At 40.2% G+C, this 19,989-nt stretch overlaps 5 protein-coding genes across 7 annotated transcripts; 3 read left to right on the forward strand and 2 right to left on the reverse strand.

Moving 5' to 3' along the window:
* The first annotated feature begins 1,257 nt into the window (after positions 1–1,257).
* LOC143216001 (ras-related and estrogen-regulated growth inhibitor) lies at positions 1,258–7,814 on the forward strand. Its single transcript, XM_076438687.1, has 4 exons — positions 1,258–2,559; positions 3,014–3,236; positions 3,780–3,966; positions 6,461–7,814. The coding sequence occupies exons 1-4, from the start codon at positions 2,382–2,384 to the stop codon at positions 6,638–6,640; spliced, it is 768 nt and encodes a 255-aa protein (XP_076294802.1). The 5' UTR covers positions 1,258–2,381; the 3' UTR covers positions 6,641–7,814.
* Positions 2,471–10,123, reverse strand: LOC143216000 (BBSome complex member BBS2). The gene is made up of 11 exons (XM_076438686.1): positions 9,856–10,123; positions 9,540–9,659; positions 9,148–9,336; positions 8,914–9,096; positions 8,633–8,855; positions 8,365–8,576; positions 8,140–8,310; positions 7,960–8,064; positions 7,591–7,903; positions 7,119–7,373; positions 2,471–7,061 (listed from the first exon to the last, which is right to left on the reverse strand). The coding sequence occupies exons 1-11, from the start codon at positions 10,078–10,080 to the stop codon at positions 6,967–6,969; spliced, it is 2,091 nt and encodes a 696-aa protein (XP_076294801.1). The 5' UTR covers positions 10,081–10,123; the 3' UTR covers positions 2,471–6,966.
* Positions 10,124–10,330: 207 nt separating this feature from the next.
* On the reverse strand, positions 10,331–11,688 carry Emc10 (ER membrane protein complex subunit 10). The gene is made up of 4 exons (XM_076438760.1): positions 11,448–11,688; positions 10,980–11,243; positions 10,654–10,920; positions 10,331–10,582 (listed from the first exon to the last, which is right to left on the reverse strand). Exons 1-4 carry the CDS (start codon positions 11,505–11,507, stop codon positions 10,484–10,486), a joined length of 690 nt encoding a protein of 229 aa, XP_076294875.1. The 5' UTR covers positions 11,508–11,688; the 3' UTR covers positions 10,331–10,483.
* Positions 11,689–11,948: 260 nt separating this feature from the next.
* Positions 11,949–16,043, forward strand: LOC143216008 (uncharacterized). The gene is made up of 6 exons (XM_076438722.1): positions 11,949–13,192; positions 13,478–13,647; positions 13,721–13,879; positions 13,939–14,049; positions 14,117–15,499; positions 15,564–16,043. Exons 1-6 carry the CDS (start codon positions 12,694–12,696, stop codon positions 15,756–15,758), a joined length of 2,517 nt encoding a protein of 838 aa, XP_076294837.1. The 5' UTR covers positions 11,949–12,693; the 3' UTR covers positions 15,759–16,043.
* Positions 16,044–16,160: 117 nt separating this feature from the next.
* Thrrs (threonine--tRNA ligase) lies at positions 16,161–19,904 on the forward strand. 3 transcript variants are annotated; one of them, XM_076438723.1, is made up of 5 exons: positions 16,161–16,301; positions 16,846–16,932; positions 17,014–18,569; positions 18,648–18,937; positions 19,009–19,904. In XM_076438723.1, exons 1-5 carry the CDS (start codon positions 16,212–16,214, stop codon positions 19,155–19,157), a joined length of 2,172 nt encoding a protein of 723 aa, XP_076294838.1. In that variant the 5' UTR covers positions 16,161–16,211; the 3' UTR covers positions 19,158–19,904. The 3 variants fall into 3 exon arrangements, with proteins under 3 accessions (XP_076294838.1, XP_076294839.1, XP_076294840.1); XM_076438724.1 differs by having other exon boundaries at positions 16,211–16,432; XM_076438725.1 differs by lacking the exon at positions 16,161–16,301 and adding an exon at positions 16,459–16,622.
* Positions 19,905–19,989: the final 85 nt, after the last annotated feature.

A 19,989-nucleotide genomic window follows, 5' to 3' on the forward strand; every position in this document is an offset into this window, starting at 1 on the left:
GGGTGTAGATGCTAACTGCAAAAAAGGAAGTGCCACCCGAGATCAACTGATCGATAGAGTCAGTAGACTCAGGAGGTCATCGACAAGTAGATCCCATTTTTTTCAGAGACTTCTTCGTGAAGTATTTTCAACAAAATCAAATATAAAAGATAAACTGGAGCATACATGGCGCCAGACGATACCGAAGCTGTCGATAAACACGAAGGTGGCAGAACAGCGATGCACGGAATCACGAATTAGGTCTGGGTCATCGATTCAATGGAGTCGAAAATGAATGAAGTGATCCCGATTAAAAAATAGAATTTCAAGATTACAGTATTATCTAAATACAGATATACATTATATCTCGACACATATTATTCTTGTACAGAATAATATTATTCGCATAGTTTCTGCCGATTCCTCTTACGTTGAACTTTGAACAAGCACGTTCCGAAGAGGAAATAGAGAAATTTCTGCGCAAAAACACCGCGCGTGGAAATCAATCGATCCGATCAATCAATTAAGTAAAGAGTACCCAAGCTCAAGATCACATCCCCTTGAAGGAATTTTTCTCTTTGCATCCTAAGAAAATCGTTGGGCATACTAATGTGTTGTTGTTCTACATAGATATAGTTCGGTATCTATAGCTCTCTTGGAACCCTTCTCGGCTTCCTATGAGCCCTTTCCCTTCGAAAAAAACAAAGGAAGTATCACGAACTACAGAGACTCTCGCTGATATTCGGACAATCTTGAAAAGGCGACAACTTTTTAAATATTGAAGCATACAACTTGGATTCTTTTCAGAAGCTGGAACAATTAGATTGTTCTTGCATCCAAGACGCCGCTGTAGGTCGAAAATCTCGATTCCAAATTTCGCATTCTACAATTAAGGAAATGATAAAGATGCATTCATGGGAAATGATCAGAACTGGTCATTAGCCTGTGGATCTTTATGCAAAATAAAAATATTCTGTATCGATCGTGAGGAGCAGTAGTTGAATAAAAATTCATTTCATCCCCTTGATAGTCTATTTACGTTGGAAACAACATGACAATATTCTTGAACTTTTTATTTCTTCATAAATGCATAAAAATCCGCAGTCCACTGATCACTGTATTCGGGAAGATCATCGCTTTCGGACAACGCGAAAAACGTCGAATGTTGAATGACCCTGGATCGCTAGCGCCGCGCCGGCCTCGGATTCGCGAAGATGGCGTTTGCGGCGACGGCGCGGCGGCGTTTACAGTTTACGGTTCCCACGTGGCGAAAAGTGCGTCGAGCGGAAATAGCAAAACGACAGTGAGTCACGGGAATATGTGCCGGATATCTCTGAGACGTCGCACCAAACGAGAGTGCGAGTCGCAAGGGGTCGCGATAAAAGAACCGCTCGTAACAGTTACATAAAAGCAGCGAGCAGAAAGTTGATGGGGGCGCGTGCCGACGTATGTACGATACCATGGGACCCATCGGATCGGGACTGCATGGCGTGAACGGTTTTATTCCATCCAGGAGGGAGGCCTGTTAAATTGCGAAACGCAGCCATTAAATGTCTGACCTAACGACACTGATACGAAGCGGTATTTGATTAGGACCGTGTAGCGACCTTTGCGGGTTCACGTTCTTCTTGGCGCCACCGTGAACCTCAAGGGGAAATCGAGGGGAAAGGAATGTTCGTGCACTCTATATGCCACGCGTTAATCGGCGAATTATAATAATTATCGATGTCCACGCTGTGTATGGTTGTAGCGTATGTTTAATTGACAGTATCGCGCGCCGAGATTCGATAATTTGTGCTCGACCGTACGCGATCTCGTGCACACACGTGATCCGAGAAATATTCTGGATCGATAACAGATTGTTGTTGCGAAAGCGTTACTATAATTGCGATTATCTGGCATGTTACGCAAAAATTATTGGCATATACGTGCTGTCGGGCGGCGATGCACGTGGCTCGAAATATCGACTTATCGAGCTTACCGGTCGACTTTTTTTTGTGATATAGCTACGTTTATCAGAAAGAATCATTAGCTCACTATGCAGGTACGTTTAAGGGAGTACACTCGTTTTCCGAGAATTGCAAAGGTGCGAGATACGCCTTCTCATTTCTCGATAATGCAAAGATCCTGGAGACGAGAGTCTACCCCTTAAGAATAGGTGATGACACCTACGCACGCAGAACCGCTTCAATGGAGAGATTGCGAAAATTCTACACACCTCGGCGCGCGAGCTAAAAGCACAGCGATGCAACCCTCGCGGAAAAGGACAAACGTCGCCGGTCGATATGTTTATCAAACACGGTCCAGCGTGAAAAAAGGGAGGCTCTCAACGTGGCTCTCGTCCGATGTGTAATAACACGGGTCTATTAAATATCATCGGTGCAGGAGAGGGTTCGTAATCGATGGAGCGAGCCCGGCAGGAAAGCAGTGACTTCGAAGTCATGGAGAGGTTCAGTCCACCAGCTGCGTCGCTCAAGAAAAGAATCAGCCCACCGATCGCCTGGAATCTCGGCCTGACCAGCAAGGAGCCGAAATTCTTTAAAGTTCTCCTGCTAGGCCTGCAGGGCGTCGGTAAAACTGGTAACGTCCAATTTCCTGTTGTGAACCGTCGGAACGCTCTATTTTCTCCCTCGAACCACTATCGCGAACTACACATCCCCTAGAGATAACATTTCCAAACATTTTTTAGCACATTACCGACCGGCGATTATTGCATAATTTTGAAAAATCTATGCTACGCGGCTAAACACACTTTTTAATAGAACCTTCAATAGCAACAGCAATTTTCATTGCGAAACTGACGAGTCACCCTCAAGAACGTCATCTAATAGTTTTATTTCAGATTGTTACGTAAAAGAAACTTTCTATGCTTTCTTTTGGTACAGTGGCACAATTATTGAAAACCTGTTGAAACATTCAACCATCACTCTTGAAGCACTATCGCTTCGTGACGTTTCGAATCGGCACACGATACGATGCGACGAATACACACGTTTTTCTACGACTGCGAGATTAAAGGGTTGATAATGTGCAGCACTGGCGGTTAGGTTCGCGACAAAGCGGTTCATTGGGGAATACGACTGCAGCACCGAGAGGATCTACAAGGTTGATAACTTCCTGGACGCTTCCTGGGAACTAACCGACCCGCCGGGATTCTTGCCACCCCCAACCGAGTTCAAGCTGCGATTGGCCGACGCCATAATACTCGTTTACTCCGTTTCGGATCGCGTCAGCTTCGACGAAACCCACCGGCTCCGGTGAGAATCGATTTTCCTTGCTCGAGGATGCTTTAAATAGCCGATACCCCTTGGCATCGATTTAGATCGGTACGCCACATACAAATTCTTCCTAGCCATTTTTCTCCTAAATTTATCAAATCTACAGTCAATATTTAGCCTATTCGAAAACATGAATATCGAATGCTTGAAATTTATAAAAAGCGACTACCCCATATTTGTTTTGACTGTACGGGAGATAAAATAATTTGTGTGTGTATAGTCAAGGCCACAGTCCACGAACGTCGATAAACGCACAGTATAATTATTTTAATTATATGTAGAACATCAAACTGAGGGGTGTTCACCTTTTCTATAGAGAACCGTCTCAATTTGAGACTATCTCGGCAAAGAGAATAGATTATGTCGGAATAAGATCGTCTGAGGCCTTGCCAGCCAATTAATTTCGTGTCGACGATAGTCGGAGAATGATATAAACGATAACACACTCGTCGGAAGAGTACGTCGAATTATCGTATTAAGTGAATGGGTCGTTAATCCCGATAGCGATTGTATTCATTCCAGATTTTTGGTGTCGCACGCGAAGAAAACTAGGAAGGTGCCACCAGTAGTGGTCCTAATCGCTAACAAGTCGGATCTGTCGTACACACCGGGTGAAAGGGTTGTATCTACTTCGGAAGGTCGTCAAAGGGCCGAAGAAATCGAGGCACACTCGTTCCATGAGATCTCCGTCCGGGAATCCGTCGAACAAGTAATTCACTTCTACCTCAATCCAATAAGAACAATCGTTTCAACCCCCTCGACGTTATCTTCGGTGAATTAACGAATTTTTTAACCCTCATGCGCCCCTCATTTCACCAACTGAATTCCCTCGGTGTCAAATTGACACAGTGATCAAAAATCGCCGAAATGACAAGGTAAACAGTTATCTTTCGATGTTTTTTTAAGTCAAATTGATGAGCTAACATTTCCATCTTACAGTTACATAGTAGTCTTAGGACAGAAGTTTAGAAACTAAGAAATTTCGGACTTTACCTATACAAATTATAGAACGGTATAAGTTATTTCGGGAAAAGTGTGTTAAATTGACACGAGGGACGGATGAGCGTTAATCTTCTTTTTACAAAATTCACTGAAACACATTTGAAACGACCGAAAATTGCGCTAGAAGATCAAGATGGTGGCCGCACAGGAGGAATCGCTATCACTTCTTTCTAAACTCTGCTATCTCTAAATAGTGAAATAACGAAACTCGATTAAAAAAGCGGAATGCGAAATCGTTCGAGGAACGTGATACTGCAAGCGAAAAACACTTTTATTTTTCTAAAAATCAATTTGTTTGATTAATCGCGGGTCAGACCGCAGTAGACCGAACCCAGCTAGAATTTCGGTCGGACAAAAACTGTGGAGCATATATCACGTCAATCTGTAAAAGTGTCAAGTCACATCAATTCCGACCAGTATTATTAAGCGACTCGAGCCGAAAAAAAACATTCGAATACCGCGATAAAAGAAAGACAAGGCTCCAGATTAATTAATTATACGTTCCCAAAAAATTCCGAAAAATCGGTATCTTTCACTAATAAAACGAGACACCTTAAAAAAAGCCGACATCAATTATGTAACGAATACATACCGAAAAGTTTCGCATTCTTCGCGGTCATTTTAGAGACGTCCTTGCGTTTCGACGTAGTGGGACGCAATCGCGCCAAAAGAAAGAGTCTCTCCAGACAAACAAAAGATTAGAAAGTTGCCGAGGATGACGTGTCGGTGAGTCTCGGTGTTTCCAAATGCCGACAACGGATGATACGTCACTTAATTAGTCAAATTGTCGGAAGCTGACGTAGCAACGCGTCACTCGACTTGTTTTTCTTCGAAAAATGCGAATCCTCTGCTTCCACAAAGTGGGGAGAATCGAGGAAAAAAGGGGTGAAAACAATTTGCGAATCGTTCAGGGCCCCATTTACGGTTCGAGATTAATCGGTTATTTTTTCTATACGATTGTTTACTCCTCCGGGAAACCAGTCATGGCGTTTACGCGTGATCGCGAAGTCGTAAACAAAATCTGTATCTGCGGCGAGTGTGGACGCGCGATATCGACCGACATCGGTACAATGTGTACGCCGCTGTTATCAGGATCGTAACGTGCCGCAATTAAAAATTTGTTTCACAATTAATTACACCGTAATCGAACTACTCGCCCGGTGATCACGGTTATCGTTCGCTGCTTATTCGCACGACCACTTCTATAGCACTTTTGTTGCATCCTTCGATGCTCAACCCCTCTATCGTAGACTCGAGTGACCTTCTTCCGGAAAGGATATTTAAATTTGCTTTACTTTGATATTTATTCTGTGCGATTATTTTTTATCTGCGGAGAAAGACGCAACTTTTACGCAAATAGCACGGGAACATAATAAAATTCCGTAGGCCGTAGACGTTGAGTTTATTTTTACAACGTTCTGCGACATGGATTTTTATTATGTGGATTATCATTATATGAATTTCAATGTGAATTTTCTCAAAAAACTGAAATGCCGATGAAACAACCATTGGTTTATGAAATTCAAGTTTATCATTTAACATTTCCAACGCCCGTCAGCAAAAATTGTATGTGCTCTTATTATACTTCACTCAGTACATTCACACTTCATTCAGTACATATGCACTTCATTCAAGTTTACACCGAGTATTTGAAGAAATAGAATTGTTCGATATTATTGGCACAGCGCTTTCAGATGCTACAGATCTTAATAAAATTCGAGTTCAGCGAACATGTTGCAACGAAAATGCATTATCGAAGGTGGGCGAGAAATTGTGTCACCTACATACGACCGATATGGCAGTCAAATTGACTGACACGAGTCAATTGCCACGTCAGCCATATTTGGAACGATTTGGCCACTCTCAAAAAGGAATTTCTGCATCGATTTATGGAGTTATTAATAAATTCGCTTACGATCTGCAACGTACCACTGCCAACCAAATAACCGATTGCAAATTTTTGATTTCACAATTCATGAAATTACGAAGAAAGGTGCAGACTAGAGAAAGCATTCGGATACATGCGGCCATGGATACACGTGCCGCGAGCGTTTAAGGGGTAGCAATGAAAAAACAGCACGAGTGATAATGTTCGAACGTAGCCTGCGAAGAAAAATACTCTGGTCGTAGTGACTGAATAGATAATCTCGCCTGGTTACGTAACGGTAGCAGTAACTGGCCCGATTATTTTTATTCGACAGGTCATGGCCGTCTTCACCGACGTCTACAAACTGTTGACGGAATTGCCAGGCAATTCTGGACAGCAGGCTTCCTTCAGGGTTAGGGCGTCCACCGATGGCACTTTGAACGCTCTTCGTCGTCCGTCGCCTGTTCCTCTTAAAAGAAGATTCAGCATCTCTGTGCGAGGAGCAAACCACTGATCGCAGGCGCTACTCATTTCGCAGACGGGCAACCAGAGAAGAATTTAGTTTAGTTTCTAATTGTTTTCCATGTATGTATAAAAGTTGACACACGATGAAAGTACAAAACTGTGTTGTACAATCTCGCTGCTCGAAGAGTTGTTGGAAGGTTGTTGGAAAGACTTGTATATCCTGTGATATCATTTGTTAAAAATATATATTGTAAAGTCTGGTCCCGAGAAGATTATAGTTAGCAGTACGCAACGGTACTTATTTTATGGAGTATTTTAACGTGGAACTTGAACAGTTATCTTGTATAATAATAAAACAATGATGTACGTTCAATTTTATCCGTGTCTTATTGCGAGAAGAAGCGCCTTCGGGTTATTGTCTTGGATAGCTGCTCTGCAGTGAGCCACCGTGTTCGATGCATTCTTCCCCACTGAAATTAGATTCACCAGGTCCTCTAATTCGCCAAAAAGCTGGATCGTTCACTTACCTCTTAATTTAGCAGCACGCTGCACCCCGAGATTCAACTCCTTCAAATTCGACGCCAGCTCCCGATAGCTCTTCATCCTAATCTCATGTTCTTTAATTAAATCCATGTTCACATTCTTCAACTGCACCAACCTCTTCCTCATCTCGTCGATGTTCTCGAGGATCCTGGCGTCTTCCAAGCGAATTATAATGTTCTTCAACAAAGTGGTATCGCTGGCTGCTTCTGCCTGCAGCCTGGTGTCGATGTCTTTCAAATCTGCGAAAGAACAGAGTATATTTATTTGTTAACATTCTTTTTTAAATATAGAAAGCAATATACACAGAGGCGGTTCAAGTCAAGTGGAGGCTCCAAGCGGTAAAAATTTTGGGGCCCTCAAACTCAAGTTAGAAATAGAAGTTGCAAGAAAACTCTCATAAAGCTATTAATAATTCGGGGCCCTATGGTATCCTGGGGCCCCATGAATATACAGTACCTTTGACTCTTTCCAAAGCGTCCAAGAGTTTCTTCTCCTCTTCCGGAAACGTCACTTCCGAGGATAGTTCCCTCAGACCCAAGTACAACGCTAACGACTGAATAATGTCCCCTGCAAACGTTGAATCCTCTGTTAGGATGGTTACTTTCCCAGCTGCGTCCGTCTTGAAACAATGAATTTTATTGTCCCGCATCCCACGAAGCCACATCTCAATCCCTCCGCCATTTTGTCCGTCTTCCCTGACCTCGAACTCATTCGGGAGGATCAAACTTTGGTTCAGCCAGAGCGCAATCCTTTGAGGCCTCTCTGAAAACTGAAGGAATTTTGGACAATCATTTTTAAAACACTTTAGATAAACTATTAACGTACCTCGGCGACAACAAAATTCTTCGCAACATCCCCCGCAAGATGACTTGGCTTCGGTATCATCTCGTACATGCAAAATCTGGGCAGCTGCCGGGTCATTTCGAAGACCTGAGTTAAAAAAAAAACAGAGATCAAATTATCTACCGTTTATATTCTACTTCCAACTACATATTCACAATCTACCTGCAGTAGATCTGCGCCTGCAGGACCCACGCACACCTTCACGTGAATGTCCACTGGTGTGTTTTTCGTAGGACGAAGCTCGATTTCCAATTCCCCTTTCGGTCTTACAGGATGAACAACGAGTGTTTCGCCATCGAACACACCCTCGGTGAAGACTATGGCGCAATGGATCTGAAAAATCATTGTTTTCACTTCAATCAGAATATCTGACAGCTATACACTTACCAACAACCCCGGTCCCGAAGCAAGTGCAACCCTAGCAGCCCCATTGATACTCGTCAAAGTCACTGCCAATTTGGTCCTGTGATACATGGTCGGAACGGACGCAGTTCTCTGCCTAAGTTCCATCTGCAGAACTTGTTTCTTGGCCAGCAGTTCGCGCATGGCTTCTCCGGGCTCTGGAGTGTCCATCGTGGATCCAGAACCGTAGCCGCGAACTGGAAGACATTAATGAAAAACTTCTAATTTCATTAATTTCTTCATTAGCTGGTACCTTCGCCGCTGGTAGACACGATGACTAGGTCAGGCTTGCCGATTCGTCTGTAATCGGCTTCCACGATCCCAGATATTCCGCTGGACAATTGGATTTTAAAGATCACCTCGCCGTTGTTGGAGGATCTCGCGTCCACCTTTCCATTGTTCCAGCCTGTTATAACTTCCGGAGTACCGTCCCCGTTCACGTCGAAGCTTCTTGTCACCACCACCCTATGTTTCGACTAAATTATTCGTGAAATTAGATCTCTGCATTCACGTTGAAGTTATCCAAAGACTCACTTTGACACGCCATAATCTCTGTGCCATTTCATAGACACCCAACGTCCCGTTCCCAACCGAATAAACGAATCTCCTGTTAGGTAGACCGGTTAGGGTAGTGACGGGAGCCGTCTCCTTAGCTTCCCACAGCGCGTTCTCCTCTTTGTACACCTTGATCTCGAAATCTTGTGTTCCAGTGATCAGCTAAAACATCAAATAATTTGTATTACGAAATAGAGAATCGATAAAGCCTACCTCATTTTCATTGTCCCCGTCAAAATCAAAAACAGCCAAAGAGCTGACGGTGCCTTCGACCACTGTCCAAAATATTTCTGTGCCTTGTGAGTCCAGGATCGTCACCGAACAGTTGCCACCAACAATTGCAACCTGGTTGGGAAGCCACCCCAGTTTGCCGATGACTATGCACTTGGCTCCATCGGTCATCTAAGTGGAATAAATGATCAGTAGATTGCAGATCTTCATGTAAAATAAAAATGGTCCGCATCAATTGCAAGAAATGGAAACTAAATTGAAAGTTACTTCTTCCCTTGATGATTTTAATAGAGGAGTACTCATTGAATGAATATGCTCCAGAGTTGAGCGATCATTCGAAATAACTTCTGCCCAACTTTGACATACTCATGTACCTCTGTGTAGAAGATATCGGAGTTGTCCTCGACGTGGAAGGCAAGGACGTGGCTGGCAGTTCCAATTAAGAGGACGTCCCTATCTTCATCGGTGAGTCGCCCGGTGCACAGAGCTGTAATCTGATAGTGCATTGATAAAAGATAGCTCATTAGTAGACTGCGGATCTTTATGCAAAATCAAAGTTGTCTGCGTCGATTGCAAAAAATAGGATCCACATTGAATGTTATTTCTTCCCTTAACAATTTGTTATAAATGCTTAAAGATCCGCAGTCTACTGATTAGACGCTTCTGAAGCTTCTTCGAAATTTATTGTACCTCGGTTCCAATCTGAAGGTCAGCAAGCTCTCCACTCCAAGACAATTTTCTATCGAATTGCTCATGGTCGCGGCTATTCACCTGCGGCTGTCTGTGAGGACTATGAACCAGAATGTTCCCACCGAACGTCGCCGCTGCCAAACAAGCGTGGGAGCCATCAAATTTCCCACTAGCGACCAAACCCGGCTCCACGTGTCTTTGAATGTTCAAAGAAAACGCTGCCATTCTGACTCGGTCTGATGGACACTCTAATGCAGACTGGTGAGGTTTGTGCAGGTTTGTGCCTCACTCAATGGGGGTGGATTATTGATCCTGTTACACCTGTGAACCTCGCCTGACGTATTGAATTACGTGTATATATGTACATTAGTGTATAGTCGCGGCAGTTTCCTTTGAACAGAAAATTATACACGTTCATGTTAAAAAGTAAAGTGACGATCGATCTGGTATTTAATCAAATACCAAGTCGGTAGAATTAAGTTAAAGAATTTATTCAGAGGAGCATACAGTCATGATTACCGCAATTGCGTTTAAGAAAGTACATTGTAAACTTTATAAATAAACATCTCCCGCACGAGCACTCTTAGAGATACAATGCACACGCGAAAGCAACAATACAGTTTTTACATCACTGTCTCTGGGCACTACCACCCGAGCCTGCTGCAGCTTCCGGATTGGTCGCGGCAGACAGAACAACGAAAATAAATGCAAGGAAAATGTACATCCACTGAAACACGAAAAAATATGTAAGACAAATGTAGATAACGGTACAGAATCTGTTTGATACACAGAACTTACGTATCTCGAAAGGTAAGGTCTATTATCTTTGGCTTCCCCTCTTTCCCTTGCTTCCCTTTCTCTTTCTACTTTCAATATGTATGTGGCAGTGTCTGGGACTGGCCCACCATCCGGATACTTAACAACTACATCGGTAGTCCACATGTTTGTGAATGGATTCTGAATGCTGCAGGGACCTGGCGATGTTTGGCTGATGGCAATCGGTTCGGCCATGCTGTCCAGCCATATTGTTATGATGTCTTCTAGGTCTGAGCCCAGGAGATAACACTGTACAGAGGGTATAATTAGTATAGAACAAGGTGAACCAGAAATATAAAGCCACTTACCGCTGGTACAGATGTTAGGAACGTTGTCTCACGTCCCATAGGGATTCTAGCCACAACTTTGAGTCTATACTTGCCATCCTGTTTAGCTAGTTCCACTAGCTCGTTCGTCTGTGACGGCAACAGACCATTTTGCCCAACAACAGAGACACCGCTGCGCACGCTAGGCAATGTGATGTTTCCTCTTTCTACATAGATTGGCTCAGGTTCGTCATTGAACGCATGGTATACTCTTAACTGTATCCATGGATCATAATATACATCACTCTGAAATTTAACAATTTATCTTGTTAAAATAAAGTCGATTAATTCCAATGAAGATATATATACACCATTTTTGACTTATTAAAATTATACCACGAAGAAACACATTGTTATTTAGGTTCTGCTTCTTCTGGTTGATTTCGAAACTTTCTATTTTGAATAAAGATTCGCTAGTTTATTGATATGTGTACTTTAAGTTTTACTAACCCCATGGACCATCGACGATGTGCAGACTATTAAACTAATGAACAAATTGGCTAAACACATTTTTACAATTTCACACTGGCTAGAAGGTGAGAGTACAGTCAGGTTGGTCTCATCTTACTATTCTTAATCTCTTTTACGATTTATTTATCAAATAATGACAGCGGTAAGCGGTACACGTATGCTCCGATACTGCAATATACCGTGATATACCTAAACCTAAATATAAGAGTAATGTGTATAGGGTATAATCAGGTATAATAACATTATTGTAGGCAGGAATAGGCTTGACGATTATTAATTGGTTTTGTTAAGTCATCGGCAGCATCATTAAGCCGTTTAGCATTATTTTCCTACAATTATTGAACAAATATATTGCATAATTGTTGCAGTCCTTCGAGATTTTCATTGGTTGTTACTTATATACAGTTAGTGAAAAATCAGGCTCAGAAGTATGTATAGTGCGTGCAGGTCCGATCCAATCATTTTGCGGAGTATCCAGGAGTATCTAATAACGGAGTATCTGGTGCCCACAACTAACGTCACAAGATAATTCAAAATGATGGATAACGTATGCAAGTATATTTATACATTCTTCTTTTTTTTTAATAAAGTAAGTGTGAGGAAATAAATACGGATTTTATATTATCACCAGAGAGGATATGAGAGTGCTCACGCCTGGGCACCGACCTCTGACGCAACCAGAGAGTGGCAGAGAGTATACAGTATACTCTCTGTTCGTATCATTGTTTTCATTGGTTTTCATTGAATATATGTAAATATATATTTATGTACATATACATATGAATCTTATGATATGCTTTGTCTTGAAAATATTAAAAAGTGCTACGTTTTTCATAAATAAATTTGAAACATGCATAAGTCGCATAAATTCTATTGACTGACATATGTAGTCACGATCATCACGCACTGTATCACGATTAATGGCAGTTGACGTAAATACATATATCTTATGAAAGAATTTCAATAATTTCAACTTTATTGTAAACATCAGTTGATAGTGCAAATTAATGATAAACAATACAAGAGAAAACTAAATGTGAATAACGTATCATATATATACATATATATACGCGTATATTACGATTATACATAGAAACTGATTAGGTTATTTAACCATAAAACGGATCCTTGTACATTTCATCTGTTTTCAGTAATAATTCTTACATTTGAGATCAATAAGATTTTCTCAGAGAAAAAGTGAATCCAAAAGTTGAAATACACGAACATGTCAATCGGTATAAATTTACAAGAAAGTTACAGGAATGATGTAACTGAAATGCAATTCACGAATCTCGCCTGTCCAATCTGTGACTTCTTGTTTACAAATAAGGAAGAATTCTATGATCATTTGCATAATTATACTGGAGATGGATTGTTGAAACAATTTTTAAAGATTGACATAAACAGCGAATCTCAGACAGAAGTAAAACATTGCGACCAAGAACAATCTGATAAATTGCATGAGAACATAGCAAGGCCTTTCAAGTGTCAACAATGCGACTTAACATTCGACCGAGCTTCTCAACACGATTATCATTACCGAAGTATACATTTAGGTGAGAAATCACAGCTTTGCGAAATCTGTGGCAAAGGTTTCTTCAGGAAAGCTGACCTACGAACGCACTTAAATATTCATTTGGGAACCAACACTTGCATTTGCGAAGTTTGCGGAAGAAAGTTTAACCACATATCCAATCTGATCAGGCATAGTAGAATGCATGCTGGTAATTATATTATTTATGTATAAGAGTAGTAGACTGTGGATCTTTATGCATTTATGGCTTGTGAAAATTTTCAAAAATTTGGATATATTCCGGATCTACAAAGGCTACTAACACTGAAAATAATATTTGATTTGGTTCCCCCTTCTTAAAAATCATCTCAAAAAATTGCAAATTGCATAAACTTCCGCAGTCTATAAATACCTTAAAATACCGAAATTACTTTCTTGCCAACCCAATTATAAGTAATTGACCATAAAAGGAAATAATTTGAAATTAAATTTGCAGGGATAAAACCATATCCATGCTCGATTTGTAGCAAACGCTTCACACAGATTAGCTCTCTTGCCAGACACAAGCGAACACACGTGAAACCGAAGAAGGATGTGCACGAGATGCAAAGTAATAGCGCTAATACCACTGCTGAGAAGAAGGATCACACGCTAAGCAAGAATAAGGTGATTGAACGATATTGTATCGTGTAGTATAATATCTTTGGACATCGATGTATATCTCATTAGCAATGTATAGTCTGTTGAAGGTAACGCACTTGCTCAACAAAAGATTCTTAAAAGACAACACTATTGTAAGACCTGCGGTGAGAGTTTCAGTTTAGTTTTACATTTGCGGGAACACGAGAACACTCATTTGAAGAATACAACCAGTTCAGAATGCAAGAATAACGTAATGGTAAGAATCGGGTAGATAACGTTAACAACATTCCGTTCCTGATTGTTTTTGCTGTTCAGAATTTTCAGAAGAATTCAGTGTTCGAGGAGAATTTTGATTTCTTCGAGAACGAGGAAAATATGAAAAAAGTATTGCCATTGGAAACGATAATTTATATCACGTCGGAACAGGTAAAAAAATATGGCTACAATCACAATTTTCAGATAGATGTTACATGTAATTTCATTTTGTGTGCAGTTGAAGAAAATTAATTTGGAGAACATTGAGAACAGTAAGGATCACATTGCGCAAGAACATTTTTGCGATGATATCAACGAGAAAATTCCATTAACTGAGGAATTAGCTGATTCCGAGAAACTTATATCCAATAATGAAATACTTCAGAATGTACTGTACGTGTGCGAAATGGATGAACCTTCTCTGAAAAGCAAATTGAATACGAAATACTCGAACAATCAGGAGTATTTATCATGTTCGCAAACGTATGAACTGGATTTACAGAAATCAGAAGTACCACAGAATTATAACGCTTCGGCAAATATTTCTCTGAATGTTACCGATATGTTTCAAAAGATAGATTTATCAGAATCGAGTATTGATGAACACGATAAACTCGATTTGACTATTCATAATCACCAAGAGATAAATGTGGAGGAAACCGCAAAGGTTGCTGAGGGTATAAATGATGAAAATGCTACGAATCAGGAAGAATCGATGCTACGTTTAGTACAGACAGAAACAGGGGAACAATTCTATGAATTTTTAATTAATAATCTAGTAGAAAAATTACCGAACATACAGTCCGTGAAAACGTCCGAAAATAAAGAGGAGACTACAGATATTTCCGAAAATGTAGGGAACATGAACGAAGACGTCCATCCTGAACAAAATATAAGAGACGACATACCCAGTGATCTAAATTATACGCAATACGAACTACAAGGAGGAGAGAAAAATTTTGCTGCAAGTCAGATCTTATTGGATCCACAAAATGATTTTGATAAATACGTGGAAACGAATTTCGAAGTTTTTGAGCGATTAAATTATGACGACAGTTCCGAAAGATTTCTGAAATTCGTGGAAAACGAGGGAGTTGAAACTCAAAGCTCGAAAATGTTAGAGTGCAAAGACAACGATCAGCTTCTACAATTTCAAAGTTTCAGTCAAATCGATTCCATCCAAGAGAATGAGAAGAGCGACGTAATTAACGACAGTGAACAGACGCTTTTAACTTCTCTTAACGACGATATACAATGTGAAATTAATACAGATAACGACCAAATTATTAACGAAGGGGAGACACAGGTGCAAATTGACGATACCATCAATAATGACAGACAAGAGGATCAACAAGAAGATTTGAAAAAGTCCAAAGTATATCTGTTAAAATTCCAGTGTACTGTATGCGAGAAATCATTCTCGACCAGTTACAACTATAAACAACATATAGGTACACATTTTGCAGATCAGCAAAAGTTTCATTGTAAAGAATGCAAAATGTCCTTCGCTTGGAAATCTACATTGAACAAACATATCGCTAGTAACCACAGACCGGAAGGTCCTCAAAAGTTTGCGTGCGACATGTGCCAAAAAATTTACAATACTTCTTCGCAAGTAAATGTGAGTATATTTTCTTCCAAGAGTATTTCGATGTTCTCGTCTCAATAAGTGTTTGTTATTGTAGGAGCACGTGAAACGAGATCACCTGAAACAGAGGAATCACGTGTGTTCTCATTGTGGTAAATCGTTTTTCAAAAAGTACGACTTGAAAATACACAATAGGATCCACACGGATGAAAGACCGTACGTTTGTCCTGCTTGTGGGAAAAGGTTCCATCATAGAAGTCATATTATTCGTCACGAACGTATACACTTCTAGAAGGAAGACATGCATTAGTTATTTAAACGTTAAAAATGTAACTAGCCAAACATATTTATGAATGGAAAACATTGTAATTTTTACATTGCACAGAGTGTAAAACTAAACGCATTCCCTGCCCTACTGTTTCCGTTATATTAATCATTGATAATGAGCTACTGTATGTGCTTTTAGTTTTACATTCTTTGATGTACGACAAACATTATAATGTAATTTGCATAATGTTTTTTCCTAAATATTTTTTTAGGAGATTATTATTTTTTTAATAAAACAAACCAATAAATGACGAACGTCCTTGTACATACTTACCTGTTTGATTGCGAATCACTGCTTCATTCATTAATATTGATAGTTTGCGCAATTTATGATAAAGTATTCGCAGTAGTACATATACATATGTAAATACTTATGTATTTAGATAACTATGGATAACTATCACAATCACATCACAGCATGGCAGTAAGTCCAGGTTTCAATATGGTCGACATAATGAGTGACGACGTGGTGAATAACGTGCAAAACCTGAGTTTGAAGGAAGAAAAGGCATGAACACAGTTTATATTTCATCGAATTTTTCTCCCTTTCATTTTTAGCGTTAAAATATGTTGACGAGCTTGCGTATTTGCAGTTCTAGAAACTTCTATAATGTTTCGATGCGGCCACATGCTTCTTGGGTTGGTTATATAGTATATTGTCACACCGATACTTTGTTCCATATTTCCGTGTTACGAATCTTTTCCGATTATTTGTCTTTAAAAACAGTTATTTAAAGAATCACTTATTCGAACCTGTTTCGTTATACAAATGACCACCATCCCATAGTGAGATCAATAATCTGATGTAATACAACGAAGTTTCGTTCTGGTGAATGCTACTAACTAAATAAATAAATACGTCGTCGTTAAACAGCGGATCTTTATGCAAAATGAAAATATTTATTTTCTTTCTTAATATGGTTTTAAATTACAATTGCATTTTTGTTATAAATGCATAAAATCCGCTGTCAATGTAGTCGTTGTATTCAGCGTTTTAGAAATGATGAAACTTTTTTGATAAATCTAACACTTTCTTTCTGTCCAAAATTTAGGCAAAAATGAAGGCGTCGAAAAAAAAGAACCTCGTTACGGATGAGAAAACGGTTTCGGAACTAAATCCTTGGCCCAACTATATCCAGGTACAGCAAAGACTATTTTTCACATCGATAGTTCTACTGTTCACAATAGCAATTCATATCTACATGAAAACATGTTTCTAGGACCGCATAACATTATGGGACAAACTGAAAGCAGACTATGAAGCGGAGCTGGCATCCAAGCCAGTTACCGATATAAAGGTAACTCTTCCAGATGGGAAAGAAGTAGTTGCCCAAGCTTGGCGCACGACGCCGTACGAAGTTGCGAAAAATATTAGTCAAGGTTTAGCAGATAATACAGTTATTGCAAAAGTGAACAATGAACTGTGGGATTTGGATAGACCCTTGGAGTCCAATTGCAAGCTTGAACTTCTAAAGTTCGATAGCCACGACGGTCAACAAGTCTTCTGGCATTCCAGCGCACATATATTGGGTGAAGCTATGGAGAGGGTGTACGGTGGTTGTTTATGTTATGGTCCACCAATTGAGAATGGATTTTACTACGATATGCATCTAGGTGAAAAGGGTATATCGAATCTAGACTTCCCATTCTTGGAGAGCCTTTACAAAACCATAGTCAAAGAGAAGCAGCCTTTCGAGAGGCTAGAAATGACAAAGGAAGAGTTGTTGGAGATGTTTAAATACAATGAATTCAAAGTTCGTATTATTAACGAGAAAATAAATACACCTAAGACCACAGTGTACAGGTGCGGACCGTTGATCGATTTGTGCAGAGGGCCACACATTAGGCACACTGGAAAGGTGAAAGCTATCAAAGTGACGAAAAACTCTTCCACCTATTGGGAGGGGAACGCCAACGCAGAATCTCTGCAGAGAATTTATGGCATCAGCTTTCCCGACACCAAGCAGTTGAAAGAATGGGAGAAGTTCCAAGAAGAAGCTGCTAAGCGAGATCACAGAAAGATAGGAAGAGAACAAGAGCTGTACTTCTTCCACGAGCTTTCTCCAGGATCGTGCTTCTTCCAGCCACGTGGAGCGCATATTTACAATACCTTGGTGGAGTTTATTCGATCGGAATATAAGAAAAGAGGTTTCCAAGAAGTAGTTACACCGAATATTTATAATAGCAAATTATGGCAAACGTCTGGCCACTGGCAGCATTATGCGGACAACATGTTTTCCTTCGACGTCGAGAAAGAAACGTTCGCGCTCAAACCTATGAACTGTCCCGGCCACTGCATGATCTTCGACGTGCGTAACAGATCTTGGCGCGAATTGCCGTTGAGAATGGCTGATTTCGGGGTGCTGCATAGGAATGAATTATCTGGTGCATTAACTGGACTCACCAGAGTCAGACGTTTCCAGCAAGACGACGCGCATATATTCTGCTCGGCAGAGCAGATTAAAGATGAAGTACTTGGCGCGTTAGACTTCCTGCGTCATGTGTACTCTGTTTTCGGTTTCACGTTCAACTTGTGTCTATCCACGAGACCTGAAAAATATTTGGGAGACATAGCCATGTGGGATCAAGCTGAGAAAGCGTTGGAAGACAGTTTGAATACGTTCGGAGCACCGTGGAAAATTAATCCAGAGGATGGCGCGTTCTACGGTCCGAAAATTGATATAACGATCATGGACGCTTTGAGGAGACCTCATCAGTGTGCTACAATTCAATTGGACTTCCAATTGCCGATTAGATTTAATTTGTCTTATGTCAAGTAAGTTATTAGTTGTTACTATATTATTTATAAATAGAGATTGATTAGAATTACTGATTGAATGCTTCGATGTTTCAGCGAGGCTGGAGAGAAGACGAGACCAGTAATCATTCACAGAGCTATTCTAGGCTCTGTTGAAAGAATGATTGCGATATTAACTGAATCCTATGCTGGAAAGTGGCCATTCTGGTTGTCTCCGAGACAAGCAATGGTCATCTCGGTGAGTTCTCAGTTCGACGAGTACGCTTTCCAGGTGAAAGACAAGCTTTGGGATGCTGGATTCTTGGCAGAGGTTGATACGGACCCGAGCGATACTTTGAACAAGAAAATACGAAATGCTCAACTTGCACAGTTCAACTTCATTCTCGGTAATGTATTATGTTTTCTATATGCTCTGTGTTAAATGTTAGAACATTTTATTTATTAATTTTGCTTTCAGTCGTCGGAGAAAAAGAACGTAAAGCTGGCACAGTGAATGTTCGAACCAGGGACAACGTGGTGCACGGAGAACTCGCCGTAGACGATTTAATCACGAAATTTAAATCGTTCAAAGAGCGCAAGGATCAGAATTGCGAGGAAAAATTCTAAACGAGCTCTCACGAACAAATGGAATATTTATTTATTTGTAGGCTGTAATTCCAACGGTGTCAATTGTAACACGAAATCATTTTTGGAAACATGTTAAAAACAATGCACACGAACTATTGAAATAAAACAAGAAAAAACGCTAAAAAGATAGTCACGCTATGTGTGTGTGGAAAGCCTGTTTCTAAGGGAAATGTAAAGATATCTAGAATAACTTTTTTATAGAATATTTTACACTTAATCCTTTGCTGAGCAAGTTACGATACAGTTTAACAAACAATTGAGCATTTATTATCGACATATTCTATTCCATGACGCATTAGAGACGCATAAAGTTTATAAACTTGGAGGTAGTATATATTTCGCTTTTACTTAGGAAGCATTTTTTTCTAATGAACGTATCTTTGTCTACTGGCATCAAGGAGTCATCGACGATCATTTATTTTACTTAGAGGCTACAGATAACATTCAGTTATGTCCGTCTTTCTAACAGAAACATTGAGTGTACATCGTAACATGAAATGTTCATCTCAACGGCTGTGCTCCATAATTTATTGCGGATACGGTCAATATGCATATTGCTGTAACTGCAGTTAATGTCCTCTCAGAATAAACTGTTGTTGTAAATTGTATCTCATGTTCTCGCCGATAGAAAATCTCCGCATTTCAAATCTCTTGTAGCAACCATTCAAATAAAGTAGCACGTTCGATTCGAATTGCTTTCAATTTATCTTACGTCGCAAAAACTAACGTATGTGTGCATAATTACCTCATTAACCAAGTTAATAGTTATTCTTCATTACAATTTGCTTCGGAAAACAATCTTGTCAAATCG

The sequence above is a fragment of the Lasioglossum baleicum genome, chromosome 14, assembly GCF_051020765.1.
Source record: "Lasioglossum baleicum chromosome 14, iyLasBale1, whole genome shotgun sequence".
Lineage (NCBI taxonomy): Eukaryota > Metazoa > Arthropoda > Insecta > Hymenoptera > Halictidae > Lasioglossum > Lasioglossum baleicum.